The sequence below is a fragment of the Mus caroli genome, chromosome 12, assembly GCF_900094665.2.
Source record: "Mus caroli chromosome 12, CAROLI_EIJ_v1.1, whole genome shotgun sequence".
Taxonomy (NCBI): Eukaryota; Metazoa; Chordata; class Mammalia; order Rodentia; family Muridae; genus Mus; species Mus caroli.
The window spans coordinates 48460987-48484894 of record NC_034581.1 but is presented as its reverse complement, the minus strand read 5'-3'; the positions used below and the strand labels follow the sequence as shown (position 1 = coordinate 48484894).

The 23908-nt window shown below is 39.5% G+C and overlaps 1 protein-coding gene across 9 annotated transcripts in view; it reads right to left on the bottom strand.

Moving 5' to 3' along the window:
* Akap6 (A-kinase anchoring protein 6) overlaps positions 1–23908 on the bottom strand; it is a 432222-nt gene that overhangs the window by 32850 nt on the left and 375464 nt on the right. For all 9 annotated transcript variants that reach the window (XM_029484604.1, XM_029484605.1, XM_029484603.1 and 6 more), the window contains one exon: positions 16779–16994. In XM_029484604.1, coding sequence (XP_029340464.1) covers positions 16779–16994 — 216 coding nt within the window. The remainder of the gene's footprint in view (positions 1–16778; positions 16995–23908) is intronic.

Below are 23908 nucleotides of genomic sequence, written 5' to 3'. Positions count from 1 at the left end.
TTTCAAAATCACTTAGCCCTCAAAGGTTTCTCTCTCCCTCTCTCTCTCTCTCTCTCTCTCTCTCTCTCTCTCTCTCTCTCTTCTCTATCTCTCCCCCTCTCTCTCATTTGATTCTTACATTAGAGGTAGAGTCCTGTAATTTAGCATAATCATTTATTCATTTAATATATATTCATTGAACCCAACACGGTACTGCCCAGACACTGAACACACAGAAAGCATCTCACAGTGTCTCATAGCTGACTTTGTAACAGATGCTGTCATTTCCATCCCAAACAGTTTGATGTAATTATTGTCTCATCTATGTCAGTACTGTCAGTATATATGGCTTGAAAGTTCACTGAGAGTGAAGATCATTTTCTGCAGGAAAAAGCCAGAGTTACAAGCATGCCCCATGTACTCATGAGGTGTTTCTAGATTATCAGTAGTTTCATTCCCTCCTAACCCATAACCCAGTGGAATCAGCAAAAACCATGTGGGCAAATAGATTAACCATTCGGAATACAATGCACATTGTGAGCCAACAGTAATAAACTGGCAGCATTATGGCTATGAGAAAAATATATTTTTTTATCTGTGTTAAAATAGCTTTAGCTTTGATATCTTGAGCCTATGGGCTTATACCTATAATGTTCTATGTAATTTCTTTTATACACACACAAAAAATTGCCTTTTCAATTTTGATATTTTAATTTCAACTTCCCATGACTTAAACATAATATTTTAATCTGATATTCAGCAAACTCAGCCATAAATATGCTTAAAAATTGTAAACACAATCCAGGAGAAACAACAGACCTAGATATTAGACTGAGTAAAAAGGAAAGTCAGGATGAGACTAACCTTCCTGGAGCAGGAGGAGGCAATTATTCGACACTAGTGGCATTTCCACTTAAACGTTTTCTCTCGATTCAGAACTTAATATGACTTCATGATCAACAGATCAGTACTGAGGCTTAATGCCTGCATTTCTAGACCATACTTTTTGTCCCCTTTCAAGTCATAACAGAGAAAATTAGAGCTTGCATGGCAGGGGGAAGGAAAAAAAAGGTAGTTGTTCACTGCAAAAGGCTACTTACTGGTCTGAGTTCTTCCCAGGACTCCTGACCTATAAAGACTTAATGGCTTAGCTCATGGCTGGCAATTCAGAACACAAGACAGACTTCTTCGCAAGGAAACAAGAGTTTCCTTTGGCTGGTTAAAACATGAACGTGTCAGAAGGTGAAGAGGTAGATTTATAAGAACTAGGCAGCAGGTTGGGATACAACTGAAAATAAGTAATAGCCTAAGGCAACTTATGACTGTCTTTTTAGACAACTCTATTCATCTGCGCTATAAACATATATTGATCAAATATGTTTATATATTCAACAAATGTATTGAATACTAGGTACAAAGTAAAAAGCAAATAAAGACATGTTTTGCAGCCAGTGGGTCAGTTATTGTCTGTTATATGATACAGGGAAGAGCTTCAGTTTCTTCTAGAAGGTCAGGAAAAGATTTCCTAAGAGGGCTGGATGCACCCTGAAGGCAGAAGGCACCAGGCTTTGGGTTAGGGAGTGTAGAGGGAGTGGTCTGAGCGAAAAGGTTTGGCAGCAAACAGAAGGTCTGGCCTCCAGGGAGAGCAGAGATTGGACAGGAAGCAAACCTGTACATGCAGATACAGAAGTAATCAGATTAGTACTTTTTAACAGATTACACAGCCTTCAGGGTGGAGAGAACACAGGCAACATGAGGAAGACAGAGGTATGGCTAAGAGCAAGCCTAACTCATGTGTACTGAATGCTGGCTTTGTGTACTGGGAATAGCTCAAGTACTTTATGCAAACTAATCATTGGCTAGAGCTTCATTCAGCTTGGAGTACAGTGGCGGTGGTGCATCAGGGGACAGGGCTCTTTATACAGTGAATCCATCAGCCGGATGCCCAGGATACAGTGAAGAGTGACTGAGGATCCCTTCTTTGCCTTTACACTACTGAAGAGATGACTGCTTTTTCTTGAGATCTATACTGGAGAAGGATCAGTTTGTCAGGAAAGATTAGGATTTTTTCTTTTGAACAGACAGAGTTTGAAATGCCTCGGGGAGCTCTCCAGAGAGCTGTAGTCCTGACTTTGTGTGTCTGGAGTTCCTGAAGCTATGGGTGGGGTGAGATTGCCTAGAGAGAAGAATGAGATAAAAAGAGCAACTGGACTTGAAAGCCAGGCGGAGCAGGATGAATAAAGAAAGGGGAGAGATCAATGAGACCCAGAGTGCTCAGACTGAAGCTGGCAAGGGAAGTGTTTGGAGAGCTGGGCAGGACATTTTTAGAAAAACTATTCTTCTATAAAATGATGTATTATAATACAAAAATTCTTTTAAACCAAAACAAATATAAGGAAAATAATAATATAAAAATTTTAACATAACTCAGTTACCATTTTACTTAATCCCTGACATATAAAACATATTATATAAAAACATATTAAAATTCAGAACTGTCGTATGCATTCGTGACATGATCAGCATTATACACACATCCTGCCTCAGCACTGTATCAAACTTCCCAGATCATAAAATACTCATGAGGAATGTTGAGTCTTAATCATTTTAAGTATTCTTAAAAGTCTACTGGAAACATGTATTATTTTATTTTATTTTATTTTATTTTATTTTATTTTATTTTATTTTTTGCAGAAGTAAAGCTTTATTTGGGTTTATGGTTCTAGAGGATCAGAGTCTGATGATAGGGGGAGTTGGAAGCAGGAACTGGACACCAAGAGCAGGAGCCAAGGGCTCAAGTCTTACAGCACAGTCACAAAGCAGAGTGCACACTGGGAATAGAGAGAACATACACTCAAAGTGATGACTTGCTCCAGGAAGGCCACCCTGCTAAACATTTCTAGTCAGAATCACCAGGAAACATGTGTTTTTAGAACTTCATATTACTTCCACTTTGGGCATGGATTTATAGATGCCATGAGGATATTGTCATGGGATTAGCTTAGGCTATCTGCAGACAAAGTCTTTTTTTGTTTAATTCTTTTAAAATTTAAAAAGAATATTTTTTAAAGACAGGGTTTCTCTGTGTAGCCTGCACTGTCCTGGTATTCACTTTGTAGACCAGGCTGTCCTCAAACTCAGAAATCCGCCTGCCTCTGCCTCCCAAGTGCTGGGATTAAAGGCGTGGGCCACCAGGCCCGGCCAGACAAAGTCTTAAACAGATAAATATTTTGATGATACTGATAGTGTTCCTTTGCATAGTGTTCCTTCTCTGACTTGTTAGGTTGGATGCTCATGCATGGTTTATTTAGTAGCATATTTACTGATATTTATTTATTGACTTGCCTGGGCCATATCCTTTGGCAATTTAAAAATAGGTATTTAGAACTAGCTAGAAGGGCTGGTGTAAAATGTTTCTGCAGTTACAGTGGGGTCCATCAGTCGGGGCTTGGGAGGTTATGGATTTTGGTTTCTAAACATGGAATTACAATATATGTTACATGAGGAGGTTGAATAATTATAGTAATTTCAGCCATACACTCTTATAACTAGAGGGAGTACTTGAAGACAAGCATACTAGCATGGAAAGGAAGCTAGTCTACCATTGGGATTCTTCCAGGAGGAAAAAGGACATTTCTCTGCCATCAACCCCTCTAGTCTTTCTGTCTTGACCAAGCAGGTGGACAAGCTAAGAGTCAGGGGGATGCTGACAGTAAGTACAAAGACAAACACACTTAGAAACAACTGTCGGTGCTGGAGAATGCACTGTCTCACTCACCCTTTGCCAAGTCCCTTGCTCAACAGGGTTCCAGTATAACAGTATAACAGTTAGAAATGATAAAAGATGTTTGCAGAAGACTCTTAGGAAATCCTGGAGATAAGAGCAATGATAAGAGGAGAAACAAAAGCAAGAACAGTAAGGAGCTGAGAGCTCTGCACAAAAGGACCATAGCCGTGGCTATATGAGATACAGCTCAACTCCTAGACAGAGCAATATAAAATTCACATGAAGAGCCCATTAAACTTAGTTTTTATTGGTTAACACACAGTGCCCATCTTTAAAAGGCAACATAAACCACATAAGACATGCTAAAAGCTCTGAAATGTCTAATGAGTCTAATGAGATAAGCCTCAAAAATAACCTCGATATGACACCGATTTTAGAATTACCAGAAAGTTCTAACTATGATTAATGTACTAAAACCTCCAATGGAGAAGTCAATAACACACATACATGGGTAAAACAAGAAGAGAAAGAATCACTAGTAAGCAAAATTAAATTCTACAAATAAAAACTTAAAACTGGGGGCTGGAGAGATGGCTCAGTGGTTAAGAGCACTGACTGCTCTTCCAGAGGCCCTGAGTTCAATTCCCAGCAACCACGTGGTGGCTCACAACCATCTGTAATGAGATCTGATACCCTCTTCTGGTGTGTCTGAGGGGAGTGACAGTGTACTCACATTAGAAAAAATAAATAGACAAACAAAACCCACAAAACTTAAAACTAAGTTAAATCAAGAAAAACTTTATTTTCTTGTGTTTTGCAAATTGTATCTTGGGTGTTCTATGTTTCTGGGCTAATATCCACTTATCAGTGAGTGCATATCTAATGACTTCTTTTGTGATTGGGTTGCCTCACTAAGGATGATTTCCTCCAGGTACCTCCATTTGTCCAAGAATTTCATAAATTCATCGTTTTTAATAGCTGAGTAGTATTCCATTGTGTAAGTGTACCACATTTTCTGTATCCATTCTTCTGTTGATGGACATCTGGGTTCTTTCCAGCTTCTGGCTATTATAAATAAGGCTGCTATGAACATAGTGGAGCATGTGTTCTTATTACCAGTTGGAACTTCTTCTGGGTCTATGCCCATGAGAAGTATTGCTGGATCTTCCCGTAGTATTAGGTCCAATTTTCTAAGGAACCTCCAGACTGATTTCCAGAGTGGTTGTACAAGCTTGCAATTCCACCAGCAATGGAGGAGTGTTCCTCTTTCTCCACATCCTCGCCAGCATCTGCTGTCACTTGAATTTTTGATCTTAGCCATTCTGACTGGTGTGAGGTGGAATTTCAAGGTTGTTTTGATTTGTATTTCCCTGATGATTAAGGGGAGACCAATGGGTGGATACCTCGTTCCTCCTTAGAGTAGGGAACAAAATACCCATGAAAGGAGTTACAGAGGCAAAGTTTGGAGCTAAGACGAAAGGATGGACTATCCAAAGACTGCCCCATCCGGGATCCATCCCATAATCAGCCACCAAAACCAGACACTATTGTGTATGCAAGCAAGATTTTGATGAAGGGACCTTAGTATAGCTGTCTCATATGAGGCTATGCCTGGCAAATACGGAAGTGGATGCTCACAGTCATCTATAAGATGGAACACAGGGCCCCCGATGGAGAAGCTAGAGAAAGTACCCAAGGAGCTGAAGGGGTCTGCAACCCTATAGGTAGAACAACAATATGAACTAACCAGTACCCCCAGAGCTCATGTCTCTAGCTGCATATGTAGCAGAAGATGGCCTAGTTGGTCATCACTGGGAAGAGAGGCCCCAAACTATATGCCCCAGTATAGGGGAATGCCAGGGCCAAGAAATGGGAGTGGGTAGGTAGGGGAGCAGGACAGGGGGAGGGTATAGAGAACTTTCAGGATAGCATTTGAAATTTGAAATGTATATAAAGAATATATCTAATTAAAAAAAAAACTGTAAAGGACTAGATTAGACTAGAGACAGCCAAAGGATCAATGAGAGTAGACAATAATAATTTTAAAATCTCTACCACAAGTGCCAAGAGAAAGTGATCAAGCAGATAAAGAAAATGTGTAATACATAGACAATGGGAAATATTCGTTCATAAAGGATGAAATAATGTCATTTGAAGAAAAATGGCATCATCAGGTTTTTTTAAAATGAGCTATATTCAAAGACAAACATCACATGATTTCTCTCATGTATGGGATCTAGACCTTAAAAAGCTGAGCTTTGAATATCAGGGAAGAGTGTTTGGGAAGAGCAAAGGGAAGAGCAGGAGGAGGCAGGGGAACAAGAAAAGGTGATGGGGGATGGGTGTGGTCAAGCTGTATCATATGCACATATGAAAATAGCATAATCAAACCCACTATGTTATGCATTGGTATATGCTAATAAAAAACAAATAAAAAGATTTTAAAATAAAGTCCTAAGCAGGAACAAAAAGAAAAGATTTCTTATTACGTACAAATATACTAACTGGGCTAGCCCAGGCAGTGTGTCACAGACAGACAAACAGTAAGGCTTGTGAATGCACTCATTGGCTTACTCCCATCTGTCCATTGATGTGTCAGAGGAAGCATTGCTGAAGGCTCTTATTTCCCTGCCTTCAAGTCTACAGGGGTCTCAGACTTAAGCAGCTCCAACAGCCAAGTAGTCTTGTCAATGCTCATCAATGAGCAGCTGAGTTTCAGAACATCCTATGAGTCTGAGGAGCATTTTGGGCAATGGGGACCACCTCTCACCAATGTGCGGTGATGAGACATCCAAACACCAAATGCTCCAGGGGCTTTGGATTTGTCATGCATACCAGTCTGCAGGAGGCAATGAATCTATCAATGCAAAGCTACATGAGGTGACAGTTAGAGCTGTGGAGCCAAAGAGAGCCGTGTCAGGAGAAGATTCTCAAAATCCAGGTTGCCGTGGTGTAACTAACTGAAAAAGATCTCTGTTGTTGGCATTAAGGATGACACTGAAGAACACCTGTGAGATTATTTTGAACATTTTGGGGGGGAGGGAATTGAAGTGATTGAACTCATGATTGACAGAGACAGTAGAAAGCAGAGGGGCTCTGCTTTTGTGATCTTTGACGGCCATGATTCCATGGATATAGCTGTCATCCGAAAGTACCGTATTACAAGTGGCAACACTGTGAAGAAAGAAAAGTCCCGTGGAAACAGGAGATGGCTAGTGCTTCATCCAGCCAGAGAGGTCAGCGTGCTTCAGAATATTTGGTGGTGATTATGGAGGTGGCTTTGGTGGCAATGACAATTTGGGTCATAGAAGAAACTTTGGTGGTCATGGTGGCTTTGGTGGCAATTGTGGCAGTTGTGACAGTGTGGGTGACTTTAATGGTGCTAGTGATGATGTAAGCAATTTTAGAGGTGGGGGGAGCTATTATAATTAAAACAATTATAACATCTGGTCTTAAAATTTTGGACCTACAAAGAGAGGAAACTTTGAGGCAGAGGTTCTGGAACTTTTGGTACTGGAGGCCAATATTTGCTAAGTCACAAAATGTAATGTTCCTATGGTGGGTCCACAAGCTATATGTATTGCCAGGAAAAGCTTAACGTAAAAGGAGTGACAGGGAGGCTATAGGTTACATACAACATGTGTGCATACATACAACATCCATATGACAGATCTGTGAACTCAGTCAAGACACATGGTGGTGGGGTCCAGCCACTACAAAGAGATGTGTTTATTAGACAATACTCATGTGTATGGTCAAAATGCCTCCAGGACTGTTCTTGAGACTAATTGTACAACAGGTTATTTTAGTTTCTGTTCTGCAGAAAGTGGAAAGCATCCCAACAAAGATTTTCAGTATAGACCGCTTTCATCCACGATGCTGACTGTCATAGGCAATAGTCAGTCGGGATACTGAATAGGTATGCAAACTTTAAAAGTAAGACTTGCTTAGAGCAATATGATAAATGCCAACAGCAAATACCATTTATTGGCTATGTGCTCACAACTGTTGGAAGAAACACCTTGCACATGATTCCTTTAACCTCTGTAGCCCAGAGGCAAGCAGTGCTGTCCTCTCTGCCTTCCAGATGAAGACATGGAGGTGGACAAAGAGAAGGGATTTGCCACAGCAGCACAACTAATGGACAGACTCTTAGTCACAGCATTTGTTTGTAACGTTCATGGAAGTAATCCATTTCTGCCCATGTTAAGTTCTTCAGCTCAACGTCTTGTATATTTAACATTCAATTATAATTTAAAATCATTTCTTCTTTCTTTCATTCCTTCTACTTTTGCTTCTTTTCCTCCATTCTCCTCTTCTTACTCCCTTCTCCCTTTCTCTTCTCCTCCCCAGCCCTCTCTGACCATAAGTAGAAATAAGAGAGAGGGAATGTAAATATCTATATGATGTATTTTCATATCTTTAGAAAAAATAATGAGAGATTTATGGAATACAATTATTTATGGGGAAAGCTTCTTGATATTGGGAGCCCGGGTAGAAATATTCTAAAGAAGGAAGCTGTTTTTGACATGTATAAAGATTTTTTTTTAACAACCATCTCTCTTGTAAGCAATTAAGTACAAGTAATTACATAATTACTTGATTATGTAGCAGCAGTAAAATTTTACAGGAGGTTTCTCACTTAAACTCTAGCCTTATAAAAATAATTGCCACAAGTCAAATTTATTTTCTAAATGCAGTAATTCTTTCTGCATTTAATTTTTGTTCGTGGGGGTGGGGTGAGGGTGGAATCTAAGTCTATTTTTGTTTAGTGACCAGAATCAGCGAAATGTGCACTTCATCAGTACGTTACTACTTAGGACGGCTCTTCAGGTTACAATGTGAAAGACACCCAGGGAAAGTCAAATTATAAGCTGAGGTTGTATTATGAGGAATATCTTTACTAATAACATTGTAAAATTATTAGTTAGATCAGGGCGGGGACTCTATTACCTAAGTAAAACAAAATAGCATTTAAAAGTTCTTATTTTCAAGATGTATCACCAGTAATAGTTAAGAGCAAATGGGAAAGTATTCAGAGAAAAAGAAAGAAAAAGGAGGAGAAAGAGAGAGAAGAGGCCAATGGCTTTCTATAGCCTCCCCTTGTAAGGAGCCTGAGCTATGCAACGTGTCAGGTTCCTCTCCTATTATTTCCTTCTTTCTTTTCTTTTAAAAAGTGAGCGGGCTCATCACTGCAATTTTCCTCAAGTTCTTAGAACTCTAATTAAAATGTGGTAATTGGCTATGTTACCTCAATTACCATGATGCACGGACGTTGATGCAAAGTGACACCGATTGAATCCCTTGGGTGTTTTACCCTGGGGCCATCCCATTTATCGTGGCCTTATTATTTTCAATTATGTGGCTAGATGTGTTGTATACTTTCAAGGCCATTAGACGTGTAAGGTGTTGCTGGACGCAAAGTTCTATTCTCAGCAGAGCTCTGGAGGATCAGAGCAGAAGCAAGAAAACTGTGCAGGTGAAGATAAAACCTCAACCCTTGACCCACCAAGAACCTGAAGGGGCACTTCCATACAGCAAGGTAGTTCAAAGGACCCTAGATTATTTCTGTTTAAACATTTGTTTGAAAAGCAAGGGTGGTTTATTTACTCTTGGTGATGACTTTGCCTTAGAAAATAGTGATAGAACCATCCACAGCTCTCAGAAAAAATTAAAACTGATAGGAAAACAGATACTAAAGAAAATTTTCTTCTGCCTTCCATTCCTCTTATGTTTTTGCTGTGTTTCCAGACAATCTCTCATCGAGTAGCACAGGCTGCCTGGAATGTACTATATAGCTCGGGCTGGCCTCTAACTCTCCATTTTCCTGTCTTTGCATCTGGAGTGCTAGGATTATAGCTCACGCTACCATGCCTGGCAAGACAAGTCCTCTTCCTCTTCCTCCCCCCCTTCTCCTTTTCTTCTTTTAAATATTTAGCTGATTTTAATTTCTGAGAGTTCATTACACAGATAGACTATATTTATATAATTTCTTATCATTCTTCTCCCTTTTCCCACTGCCCCAGTGCCTTCGCCCTCCTGAATTCACAACTTCTTCTATAGACAAAAGATTTGTTGCAGCTGGGAGTGGTGGTGCATGCCTTTAATCCTAGCACTTGGGAGGCAGAGGCAGGCGAATTTCTGAGTTCGAGGCCAGCCTGGTCTACAAAGTGAGTTCCAGGACAGCTAGGGCTACACAGAGAAACCCTATCTGGAAAAAACCAAAACCAAACCAAACCAAAACAAAACAAAACAAAAAACAACAACAAAAAAAAACAAAAAAAAACACCCCCAAAAAACAAACAAACAAACAAACAAAAGATTTGTTGCACTGTAGAAAAAAGGCTTGCATCTCTTAGCAAGGCTAAGCAAAGCTAGAGTAAATGTCTTTCAGAGGCATATTTTAAGACATCTGTCCTCAGAATGAATATGAGAATAAGGATCGTCTGAATCGTGGCAGAATGAAGTGTTTCCCAGGGGGAATACTACTGGCATTTGTAGGAAAACCCATATAGGATGTTGTTCCATTCAAGGTCAGCATCCTCAGTGGTCACAATCAACTCCCAAACACTGTCCTCCAAAATCTTGGAGCCATCTAGGAAGTGCCCAGTGGTCATGATGATGTAGCATTCTGTCGGGGCCATTCTGAAATGATATCTGGATCTCCTTCAGCTGTCCCTTCTGAAATTACATCCTCAGGCAGCTCCAAGTTGTGGAAGATTCTGGCTTTGTTTCTACTGTGATTTGGCCTGTTATCCCCAAACAGCTGTACCAGTGAATTGGAAAACCAAGAGACAGATTGTCCACAAAGATCTTCCAAGCATGGAACAAAGATATGGTAGAAACTTTAAGTATGTTACTTGACATTTATGTGAAAAATACAGGTATATTTCTAAACTAATCCTGTGATAGACAAGGAGCACACTTGGTATTAAGTAAGCATCGCAGCTGTAATCTTCAATACCTTGGTTATGCCTGTGTAATATAAATTCTTTTAAAAATTGATTTGTGATTTAGGAGAGTTTTGATACATGTCCTATATACACTTAAAATAATGTCATCTTGTTATTAGATGACATGCTTATCAATTATATGTGTGTATAAGAGTTTAACCATGTTTTGATATGCATACATACAGTGAAGTGAATATAATAGTCAATATAATTTGCATATCCATAATCTCAGAGTTTCTTTTGTATATGTGTGTGGTAAGAATGCCTAAAACTTACTCTCTTACCACCAAGAGAATATGAAAGGTAATATTACTAACTACATCTACTTTCATACATTGCATCTCCAGATTATTCATTCTACCATAATTGAAATTGTATTCTTTGATGTCTTCCCATGTTTCCTGTGCCCTGCCCTGGCAACCACCATTCTCCTCTGTTCCTACACTAAGATTCCACATACACATCAGATTGTCTAGTATTTTTTTGTGTGTGTGTGTCCACTTATTAAATGTCAGATGGTGCTGTCTAGGTGTAGTGGCTATTCCTGGTTTTTAACTTGAGTATATCTGGAATGAACTACAATCCAGAATTGGAAGGCTCACCTGTGATCCTGATCTGGGATATACAAGTTTCTGACCTGGATCTTGGCATGGAGATCTTGAAGTATAGTGGCTATGAATCCCAGGAGACTAAAGCAAGAAGACTTGTGAGTTCAAGGTCATCTGGGACAAAGCAAGTCCCAGATCCAGGCGTGGTGGTACACACCTTTAATCTGGGACACACCTGCTGGAGATCTACATAAGGATGTTGAAAGAAGGAAGATTAACTTTCTCTTCTTTGCCTGCTTGCCTTGTGAGCCTGAACAACCTCTAGATCCTTGGACTTCCATTCACAGCTGCTGCTGACCATTGGTGGGGAATTGGACTACAGATTGTAAGCCATCAACAAATTCCCTTACTATACAGAGACTACTCTTAAGTTCTTTGACGCTAGAGAACTCTGACTAATACACTAGAGTTTTCTATGTTGTTGTAAATGTCAGAATCTATAAAGAATAAACATAAACATCATAATTTTCCTCAATTCATTCACCAGTGATCACCTCAGATTCCATACTTTGACTATGGTGGATAATGTTGTGAAGAACAAGGGTCTACAGGCTCCTAAATGAAGGGATGGCACATACCCAGAACAGAGGTTTTGGGCTCAAACAGTAATTCGATTTCCAAATACTTCAAGGACTTTCATATCATATCCCACAGGTGCAGCAATCAACCTTCCCACCAGCGGTGAACGGAGTCAGCTTTTGTCTATACCATCTTGCCTTTTTCATAAGACTTGCAGTGTTCAGTTTGGTCATGCTGTCTCAAACTATCATTCATGTCTTCTTCTGTTCATACTGATTTTCTGCTCTATCAGTTATTGAGACAAACCGTTGGAAACCCTGTTTGAAGTTCTGGGTTTTTTTGCCTCTTCACAGTACTGTAGGTTTTCTGTGTGATGTATTTGTAAGCTGTCCTAGACACTTATAAATGTCTTGTGCTCATGGTAAATTGGAACTCCCATGGTGAAGACATGCCCTTCTTTATACATTGTGATTCCGTTGCTCTGAAATCTACTTTGTTTAATATTAATATACTCACTCTAACCATTCCTGGGGAGGCAGTGTGTGGTTCAGTTTACCTAATTTAACAATTACTTTCTTTTAAGCAGTTTTCAGTCTGTTTCATTCACTAGGACTATTGATGCGGCCACTTTAAATCTTCATCTTGCCTCTAAAAAAAACCTTATTACATCTGTTTCTTATTTTTGTCTTCTTTTTTAAATGGGAATTTAAAAAATGATCCTGCTTCATTTCCTTTTGTGTCTTACTCTAGCGTTTTGTTTTGCTGTGTTTTTAAGGTGTAATGGCCACATACACATTTGATCTTATCACGGCCTCCCTTTAAAGAATGTTCTAGTACCTCACATAAAATAAAAACGGTACAAAGCACCGTGGCAGTTCTGCTCCCCGGCCTTTGTGATACTGTTGTTGTACATTTTATCCTCTGTGCTATAAATTGTACCATGCACTGCTATTATCTTGATTTAAACAGTCTATTAACACTTAAAGAGATTGAAATAATAGGGAAAGCGCTTCTCATTTCCTCAGTTATCATTTCCATGTTCTTTATTCCTCTGTGCGCATCCAGGTTTCTATTGGGTGTAAGTTGTGCTTGGTTGATGGCTTTCCCTTAACATTTGTAGTAGTATAAGTAAGCTGGTGATGACTGCTTTCCCCATAGATATTTAGAACCCGTCTTTCTTTTCCTTTCTGGATGTCATTTGCTCTGTTAGGAAAGTCTAGGTTACTTCCTTACATTGCTGCTTCACCTCTATCTCCACCTTTTCCATCTCCTGACATCCATGGCTTCTGACAAGAAGCTGGCAGTCATTGTTCTTAAAAACACCTCTCTCTCATCTCTCCTCTAGCTGCCTGAAGATGCTGTCCCAACACTGGTTCTTATCAACCTGATCATGTCTGCATGTAAAAAGGAAAAAGTCATGGCAGTAGGAGCTTGAGATGGACGATCCCATTGTGTCCAAAGCCAAGAGGCAGAGAGCAATTCTAGTGCTCAGCTCACTTTATCCCAGCTTAGGGAATGGTTCCAACCACAGTGAGTAGGTCTTCCCACCTCAGTTAACTTAATCAAGATCACTTTCTATAAATATACCCAGAGGCCACCGGTTCTGGGACACACCTTTAATCCCAGCACTTGGAAGGTAGAGGCAGGCGGATCTCTGGGTTAAAAGCTAGCCTGGTCTACAGAGTAAGTCCCACGACAGCCAGGATTAAACACAGAAACCCTGTCTTGAAAAACAAAAGGATGCCCAGAGGCCCATCTCCCGTGTGACTTTAGATCCCATCCAGTACACAACTGAGATGACACATCACACTCTGATAGTGACATTTTTCTAATGCAACTGAACAAAAAGGCAACTATTTTTAGCTTCATAGAAGTGTCACAAATTGATTTTTTTTTTCAGTACTTTCTTCCCGCTGGAGACCTCAGATGATAGTTTTGTTAGTTCTGGAGCTTCCTGACTGTGGAACCTTCTACTTTCTGGCACCCTAAAGACTTACAGTGATTTCGCCATGTTGGCCTCCCCAGATTTCCTGCAGAGGCTGAAAGTTTCCTTGAATTGAGAAAATAGACTAAGGAGTCTGAGAAAGCCTTGCTAGATAAGGAAAGAAGGTTAAGAGTTAGCTTATGAAGGTAAAATATCCTCACAGAAATAAGATGACTCCCAAAGCATGACTCTCAGAAATATACTGACTTCTTTTGTAAAAGACGAAAATGTAGAATAGGTATCGTATATAGTTATACCAATGCCGAAGGAAAGAAATTTCATAAACAAAGTCATATATTCACTTATTCAGCGAATATTCACCCAGGGCCTATGTATGCAAAATATATGGCAAGTTTGGGAAATATAACAGTAGAAATCAGGAAATGGAGGGGATGGTGGCTTATTGTGGGCCGGTAAACAGGCCACATGCAGACCTTTGACCTTTGGCAAAGGTCACCTCTTGCATTATTGAAATACTTGCGTGATCATAAAAGCAAGTTCTATTCCTCACTCAACTGCAGGGCCCAGAAGCAAAGAAACACCCACCATATACCAGTCCCCCAAGTTCACTGTGTTGTTAACCCCAGGCTGCTCACCACCTTTCCACTTCTTTCCTGGGAGTGGATTTCAGCCTATTTTATCGTAAACAATTTCATTTACTACCTTCATTATTCTACATCACTCCTCTCTTCAATATATATATAACCTCTTCTTGTTTCCAAGAAGCAACCTGCCTTTATAATAGATATAGGTAAAACAATTCAGAGGACTGGGAGATGCCATGGCAAAATAAATGTTTTCTGAGCAAGTGACAGGACCAGAGTTCAGATCCCCAGCAGACATGTCACAGGGGGATGTGCCTATGACTCCAGTACTGTGAGGAGTGGAAAGAAAAAGGACCACTGGGGCTTGTTGATAGCCAGTTTAGCTACAGATTCTGTGAGGCCCTGTATAAGGGAATAAGAGAGTGACAGTAGGACATGTCCTTCTCTTGCCTCTCCATGGGAAGCAGGCTCACTGGCATACACACACACACATGCACAAACCCTCATATATTATACTCAAGAACACTTGTGGCTACTCCCTCATACACCACACACACACACACACACACACACAAGCAAATACCCATTCCCTACATCTAGTGTGTATAGCCCAATCCAGCATTCCTAGTCATATAATTCAAATAAATCCTGGAAGACAATTACTTGTCTTTGCTCAACCAGTTGAATACTCTAAAATGCCACTAGTGCTTAATTAAGTCACATTATCATCATCGCAAAGTAGAGGAAAGAATAACAACCTCTTTTGCCTTTACAAACATTATCAAGAAGAAGAGGAGGGGGGGGGGAGGGAGGGACGGAGGGAGGAGTGGGGGAGAGAAAACATAATAGCTAAACAGCTTCACAACAAAAATGTTATTTCAAGAAAATACATCCCATTATGTTGACTCTGCTTACTGATAATAATTTGGAGGTCTTAAGACATTTAACCTCAGCTAAGCTCACTTGAGGAGAGCTGTTGAGAGGAATTATCTCCTAGATTCAGCATTTCCTCAAAGGGAAAAGGGGCAGACACATAGGTCGAATGATTCGCTGTCTTCCTGACCCAAGTCCTCAACATAAAACAAACCAGAGAGTAAATCCTGTAGCTTTGTTAAGAATAGAATTTGTATGTGAAACTATTTTCAATGGCAAGATTTTTATATTGGTTTCCCTTCTTTTCATTCTGAACTTTCCCTGTTGAGCTGAAATACACACACACACACACACACACACACACACACACAAACACCTCACCCCACTCTATATATGTATTTCACTTATGTAATTCAAATGTAAAAATTGCCTCTACAACTAATAAACACTGATGTCAAGGTCATTTCAGAAGTATATGCTTTTCAATGACTATTTTTTCTCCTAAGAATATGAAGGCTTCCAGAGAAAATGTGTATTCTATATTATAATAAAACAACTCCTACCTCTACATGTTTCTTTCTTCTAGAAACTGCTTAAACCTGCACTTTCAAATCTGGAAAATTGTTAATGGGAATGACTACCCCTACTATGAATACTGCATTAAACTCTAGGAAGAAACTTGACAGCTCTCAGTAATCCATCAGAAGACACTCGAAGCAGGACCAGTGGGGACAGGTGTACAGATGGTGTCATCTCCTCATTAAAGGGAAAGATAAACAATAGATATTCAGCAATGACACTGCACACAGAACATGCACACTGGTCCACACACTCAGAGCATTAATATACCTCCTACCAAAATATCCTTGGAGGATTGTGTACTTTGTGAATATGTTTGGTGAAGGAATAAAAGGATTACTATCCTTAGTGGTAACAGTAGCCAAAATATGCATGTGGCTTTTTTCAAAAGACAATGAGATATGCTAAAATGCGTGTCAGTAAAGTGAGTAACTGTCTGTGTTACAATGAATGGAGTTTTGGTTAGTGCATAGTCATGCCTCTAGTTTGCAAGGAAGTGTATATGATGAAGACTGTATTGCCCAAACCCTAGAGTATATGGTGACTGTATTTCCCAAACCCTAGCGTATATGATGAAGACTGTATTTCCCAAACCCTAGGGTATATGATGAAGACTGTATTTCCCAAACCCTAGGGTATATGATGAAGACTGTATTTCCCAAACCCTAGGGTATATGATGAACATACTGCCCAAACCCCTAGGGTATATGATNACNGTATTGCCCAAACCCTAGGGTATATGATGACCGTACTGCCCAAACCCTAGGGTATATGATGACCGTACTGCCCAAACCCCTAGGGTATATGATAACTGTATTGCCCAAACCCTAGGGTATATGATGAATGTATTTCACAAACCCTAGGGTGTATGATGACTGTATTGCCCAAACCCTAGGATATATGAAGACTGTATTGCCCAAACCCCAGGGTATATGTTGAATGTATTGCCCAAATCCTAGGGGTATGTGTTTGTGAAAGAGCGAGCTGATTCTGCTGGGAGAAGACACTCACAGATTCTTTTCCCATCTTCTTTCGTAACCGTGTTTGCCACTGGACAGCTTGCATGACGATGGCTTCCCACCTTCTTTCAAGGTTTACAATGATCAGCTGCATGGGCTGGTGATCCGCATTCAGATTACAAGTGTCCCGGTCATCCAGAAGGTGCTGGCACAACCTCAGAATGGAGGCCACTCCTCTACGCCGCTGCTTGATCTCATGACAGAGCGACTGCAATGCAGAAAAAGACCAGTTTGTGTGTGTTTGTAGGACTGACTTTCTGACACCATGAAGTGAGTATTTCTACCATAATTTCACGTTGTAGGGATATACTCAGCTTGTAACACTAAGAGCAAGGAAAGAGACCTACAGTTTCATTGAGATTGGTGGCCTACAATACATAGTTGACCAATGCTAGAGATTTTAGGACCTTTTGTGTCCTCTTCCCCTTTCCACTGATTTATCTTTCTAAACTAGTTCTTTTATACCTTGGTATGAACAGTTTCTCACATGGTGAAAAATGAAATCATTTAGGTTCTATGAGTCCCAGTCAAACAAACTGAAAGGTGCTGTTTCAAGGTCAAAGGAAACACAACAAGAAGTAGAAAATCCTTCCCCAAGATATAATTATTCTTCTACATTTATCTCTAGATTCTTTGGGGAAAAAAGTTCAATATTTCATTGGCAAAAGTAAATAAATTACAAAGAATCTTCATATACAAACTCCATTATCTAAAACACAAGAAACACTGGGCAATATTCCTCTTCCAATGCTTGATTAACAAAGCAATAACGTTCTTAAAACAGAACCCAAGATACTGGATTATTACTGCAGTTTGCTGTCTGCTCTGTATCTTTTAATAGACACTTACACTATTTCAAAAAGATATGCATGCATCAAAAATAGCATTTTGCCCCCAGAAACATTTGTATTGCTGCACTGACCCTAAGCTGAACAATCGAAGCAAAATAGTGGGTACACATGTCTAAAAATATTATATCCTTCCCTTGCCTACGGATAATGTGTAAGTGATATTCTAATTCAAAGCCTTCAGGAGAAACGATGATTATACCCACAAACATCACTGAATTACTAATCTCCCTCTACTGCCACAATTGGACGGTTCTAACAGTTAACAGATTGCTTATTAATCAACAAGGGTAAACAAGACAATGCAATTTCATTTAGTGTGAGGGTTTTAATGCCTGAAAGTATTTGTGCTTAAAATGTTAATCTAGATAAGGCTTCATTAGAAGAAGTCTTAAAATGATTAAGTGCTGTTCACTGAATTGTGTGCCGAGCAGAGTAGTCGATCAGCAGGTGGACATTTGATACAGATGTTCCACTTATGGATATAATGCATGCTATATCCATTTAAATGACCCTAACTTGTAATAGCTGGGATTCTATTATTTCCGTAATGAGAGAACCTGTACCTTTAATATTTCTGAATTTTAAATAAGGTGAATGACAAATTCCCAAACCTCTATTTATGGCAAAATATGACTAGGAATTTTATTATTCACATCTTACCAGTGCAGCTGCTTGAGTTGGGTTTCCTGAACTAATCCTTATTTATTTTCCTAGGGTACATTACTATTTTCCTATCTAACTCCTGATACCACACTGGGCCTGACAAAGTCCTTTCCTGGTGCTATTCACCAGGTAGTTCAGTGCTGAGGAGAGGAAACCCCTCTCTCTGCAAGCAAAGGTAAACTCGGAGCCTAGGAAAGCAATAATACTGCTTCCCTCTCCCATGGCAGTGCTCCCAACTACCTCCTCAGCCCACCATGAAACACACACACATACATACACATACAAATGTGCATGCACACACACACACACACAGGTGTGCACACTCACTTCAATTTACTGTCTTAATTTATAACTGTTAAGACATCTACATGATGAAGTTCACCTAGTGCCTACCAAAATTTTGCTCAATATTGACTAATGAAAGAAAGTAGCATGGTTATAGCCAGTTGAAATTGCTTCAAATGAGACCTACCAATGTGAATGTTAATGACTTAGGGTTTTGATCTGTGGATGTTACAAGAAAGGGGCTAAGAAAAATAAGGAAATGGTTTTATGAAATTGGATTCTGCAAACCTCTCCTTAAAGTTAAGTAGAATAATATAAATAAATTTCATAATATAAATAAAATAACATAAATAAATAAATATAATAAACTGCATATCTATAAGAAAACAGAAAGCCTCAAAATTCTTAGCTGAAGGAAAAAATCACAATGAATGGCACTACACATTCACCTTGCACATGGCTCAAGCCACATACGCAAAGTACCTCAGATGAGTTTCTTGTACCTCACAAAGTTCTCAAATATGATATCTGAGGACGTAATCAATTTTCATGAAATTGACCACAATGTTCTGAACGTACGTGACCAGTACGTATCTACAAATCCAGTGAGTCTGCATCTACATCTTAATGCAAGCAAATTAAGATAAACACATTTTCTTCAAAACCACAAAAGCAAAGGTGAAGAGATGGGTCAGAGCTCTTGCTTTGCAAGATCAAAATCCCGAGTTCAAATCCTTATCTGTAACCTCCTTAAACACACACACACACACACACACACACACACACACACACACACACACACTGTAATGTAAAGGCAGATAGCTTCTTAAATCTCACTTGCCAGCCAGCCTAGCTCATGCTGCATTTGGGTTCAGAGAGAGAGACCTTGTCTCAAAGAATTAGGACAGAGAACAGTAGAAGACACCCGATGTCCTCTTCTGGCCTCCATGTGGAAGCACACGAGTGCACATACCCTCATGATGGCATGCACTCACAATACACACACACACCATGGCCCACATACAAATAATATTCTAAAAATTTTAACTAAAAAATCAGATAGTGTTAACATTTACAATCTGATTTTTTTGCCTTTTCAATTCTGTTATTTTCACTTTAAATATCTAAAGGGTTTAGTGTACATTCTCAATTAATTTTTTTATGTGTGTATTGTTCAAAAGAGAAGGAAAATAGAGACTTTTTATACTCAACATTTTTTTCAATATTCCTTTATACCTAGATACAGTTGATAACATTCTCCTACATAAATGTGTTACTCTGACAACCATCAAAATGTATTTATTTATAAATCATACATACTAAATAAAATCAGTAGTTTGTTGGCAACATTTTTTAGAATCCATATTCTACATTATTTTTTATAACAAGCTGAGATACACATTCTCCATATGCACTGAGAAATGTTAAATATAGCAATGGGAACAAATGATTATTATTATCTTTTGCCTTGGGTTTTAGAGAAATATATTTTGAAAACAGAAACTATAGCTAGGTAATTAAGGCACAGAATAAGGCAAATGTTCTTCTAGGACCTCCTCAAATCTGTAATGTATATTATACTTTTTGAGCCTCCTAATGGAGGACTGCACTGTGGCCAAGTCACCATTCCTTCTGTCAAGGAGTTGAGAGTCTAGTAGATATGAAGTATATAAATAAATATGATACCTGTGTGTGTGTGTGTGTGAGAGAGAGAGAGAGAGATAGACAGACAGACAGACAGACAGACAGAGAAAGAGACAGAGAGACAGAGAGATAGAGACAGAGAGAGACAGAGAGACAGACAGACCAAGACAGAGAGGGAGAGAAAGACACACACACATACAGAGAAAGAGAGGGAGAGACAGACAGACAGACAGACAGACAGACAGACAGACAGACAGACAGACAGACAGACAGAAATGAAAAGTGTGTGCAAGCAGGTTGCTCCTGGGAGTTGATGCATTGTTAAGGAAGTGGTGGGAACCTGGTGATCCAAGAGGAGCGATGGAGTTATGGGGTAGAGAGCCCCAAGACATGTTAAGGTGGAACACAAGCAAGCAGCCTTGGATGGTAAGGAGTGTATACTACTGTGTTAGAGGAGACAAAGTGATGATGTAACTGGGGAAGGTGAGAGGACACAGAACCATGTGGAGTGCTCGTCAGCGCAGCAATTACATTGTCTCTGAAGCTTGTTCTAATGAGGCCATACTGGTTCCGATGCACAGCTGCACCGCTTTCATGAGAAATAGAGTAAGAAGAGGCCTGGAAAGTGTTTTTTAGACGTGATTGTCAGTATGTCCAAGAAGAGATTCCAAATATTTTACTACTGCAGCAGCCCATCTTCATCAGTACCTGACTGTCACACCTCAGCAGGGCTGGCAGGATACAGGCTGCAATGCTACTCTCAAATTCCTATCTCTCTTATTTATTTTTGTAGTTTCCACCAAGTTTTGCCACGTTTCTAAAAAGGGCAGATTTGTAATAAACATGAAAAGGTAATAAAATAATGATAATGAAGATGATACTACTACTACTAATAATAATAATCAAACTTTCATGATTTAAGATTGAGAAGTAACCCCCCCCCTTTCCTTAAGATGGCCAGATGAATGTATTTGTTTTGGGTCACATTATAAGAAAGTTATAAATAAGTGGATGGCACCTTTTGCCTTATTCATCAACTGCCACTCTGACTTTCAATTCACCAATGGCAGTACACAAGCTTTTTGGAGGAAATGCTTTGCTTTGTATATCTTCTGACTTAATCAACCTTTTCATGTCTAAATCACTCATATTAGTGAGTCAAAGAATGATTTAAAAGAAAGAAAGAAAGAAAGAAAGAAAGAAAGAAAGAAAGAAAGAAAGAAAGAAAGAAAGAAAAAACTTTTCTTTTCCTTTTGTAGTGCTGGGAATTGAACTCAGAGCCTCACAAACGGTAAGCAGTGCGCTACCATGCTCTACCAAGCCTACCTCGACCTTCTTCACTGGCTCTAGACTCTTGGCAGCATTGGGGGGAAGATGCTCAATGCCACCACTCCATTCTCACTGTGTTAAACACTTGCTTAAATGAAAACATATCACATAAAAAGAAACATTTAGGTGTATGTACACCTTCGTGGTGTCAAACAAGCATTCTCTACCTCACAAAATGCAAATGAATGAAAACAAACACACACTAAAAGAACAATTATTATCAAAAGAACTATTATATTAAAACATATGCTAACTAGGGGAATGAGAGGAAGGGTAAGATAAAGAGTCTAAAAATACACCAAACTAAGAATATTGAACACAGAGAAGCAAATGCAACTGGGAGAACTCCAAAGCATCTCATCTCCAGGATCTCTCACACAATTTTTTTGTTCAACGTGTTACCTCTACTGACTAGGTCCACATGAGGTACAAATCGTGATGCTGGATCAAGTGTTAAAACAAAGAGCTATGAAGCAGTCAGTGCTGTTTTATAAAGGCAAACATTACATCGCCTTCTGTACTGATCAACTGTTTTACAAAATGTGGTATCTTTTGTATGAGACAAGCTCAGGAATGAGAGAGTGATCTGCAGAGAGGATATATGGCTGCCTTCAACCCAGTGTGAATGAAGCAACAGAATGGTAAAGGGAAAACGACAGCCACACACAGGTGTGCTCTAGGTTAAATGGCACCAGGACAGAAGATCTCCTTTTGACAATTCCCTATACTTCTGCCTATGTTCATTTTATTTATTTATTTATTTATTTTGGATACTTTACGTTTTACCATTTTGACTTCATGGGCTGGTAATTTTCTTCCTATTTGCTATATGTAGTACTGTTTTCCAGAACAGACGTGGACTCCCCAGACCCAGGAGTATTTGCATCATCCAGGAAGTTAGAACTGCCCATTCTTCCCTGCGTATAATCCCAGATAGTCAGGAGTCTGAGGCAAGGGGATAGTAAGTTTAGGGTCAGCCTGAATGAATAATAAATTGCAGGGCAGCTGGGGCTACATGGTTAGGTAGCATCTCAAGGAAGGAAATAAAAGGAAGCTAGCCTGCAGATTCTTGGGTGTCATTCACATGTTTATGAGGCAGGGATTCCCCGTGAGCTTCAGTTTAACAAAGCCTGATTGCAGCCTAAAGTTTGAAAATAGTATTATATACAAAGCAGATTAAACTTTACAAATTAGAGAAGCCACTTGAGTAGATTATTTTTAGAAACATAAAAATACAAAGTCCTAAATTCCAATTTAAACCTAGAGCTCGCGGATCTCTGCTGCAGAAGAGGCTTTTTGGCTGCTGGATACTAGATCGATATCAGGGAGCAAAGTTTGGCATAGGCTGTATGAATGATATTATTACAGCAGTAAGCACTTTATGGGTATCCGTTATGTGCCAAGCATTGTACTGTCCATTACAGGATTAACATTGGAGGATGCCAGATGTGTAACAAGATGCAGTACCTCCCAGGAGCTTCTGAGGTGGCTGATTCTTCAAAGGAAGGGATATCCATACAAGGCAAAGGCTTTTGATAATGCCTAATTCATCAAGAAGTTGTAAGACTAGTGAGGCCATGACTCACGTGTTCTGTATTATCACTCAGTGCTGGCATTTGGCCTGAGGAACAAGAAAGGTCACCATTGGCTGGAAGAGACTGACTAGGAGTCATGGGACTAGAATGAGGCTTCTGAATGCTGGCAGGTGGAGGAGAGGATTAGCGTTATAGAAGAAAAGATGAAAACCACAAATTTGACCACAGTTTTTAAAATCTAGAAGGTAACGGAGGGTATGATGATGATAATTACTAAGTTTTCTGCCCACCCACCCACCCACCGATGAACTTCTGGAGTGCCTCCTGTGTGCCAAGTGCTTTTCTAAGTGATCGATACAGCAGTATACAAGGTGAACACTTTTTGCTTTCATATAATTTATATTCTAATTTTCTCTGTGTGGATGGAAGAGGCTGGAAATAAATGCAGACTCAAAATTGTCATGTAACAAGAACTGTAGGCAAGACTTTAGGTTGGATCATCAATAAAGCCTCTCCGAGAAGAGATCTTGTAATAAGTTCTGATATAAAAACAAAGTGTAATTTAATGTTCTGACGTTGTAAGTCTTGAGACGATGTCTAAATCAAGAATACTTTTATGCCATAAAAAGACTTATTTGATAGCTGGTAAGACGACTTAACAGGCCAAAGCACCTCCAGTACAAGCCTAATGATCAACATTAAATTCTGGAACACTTGGTGGAAATAGAGAACCCACTCCCACTCCCAAAGCTATCCTACAACTCTCTCTCTCTCTCTCTCTCTCTCTCTCTCTCTCTCTCTCTCTCTCTCTCTCT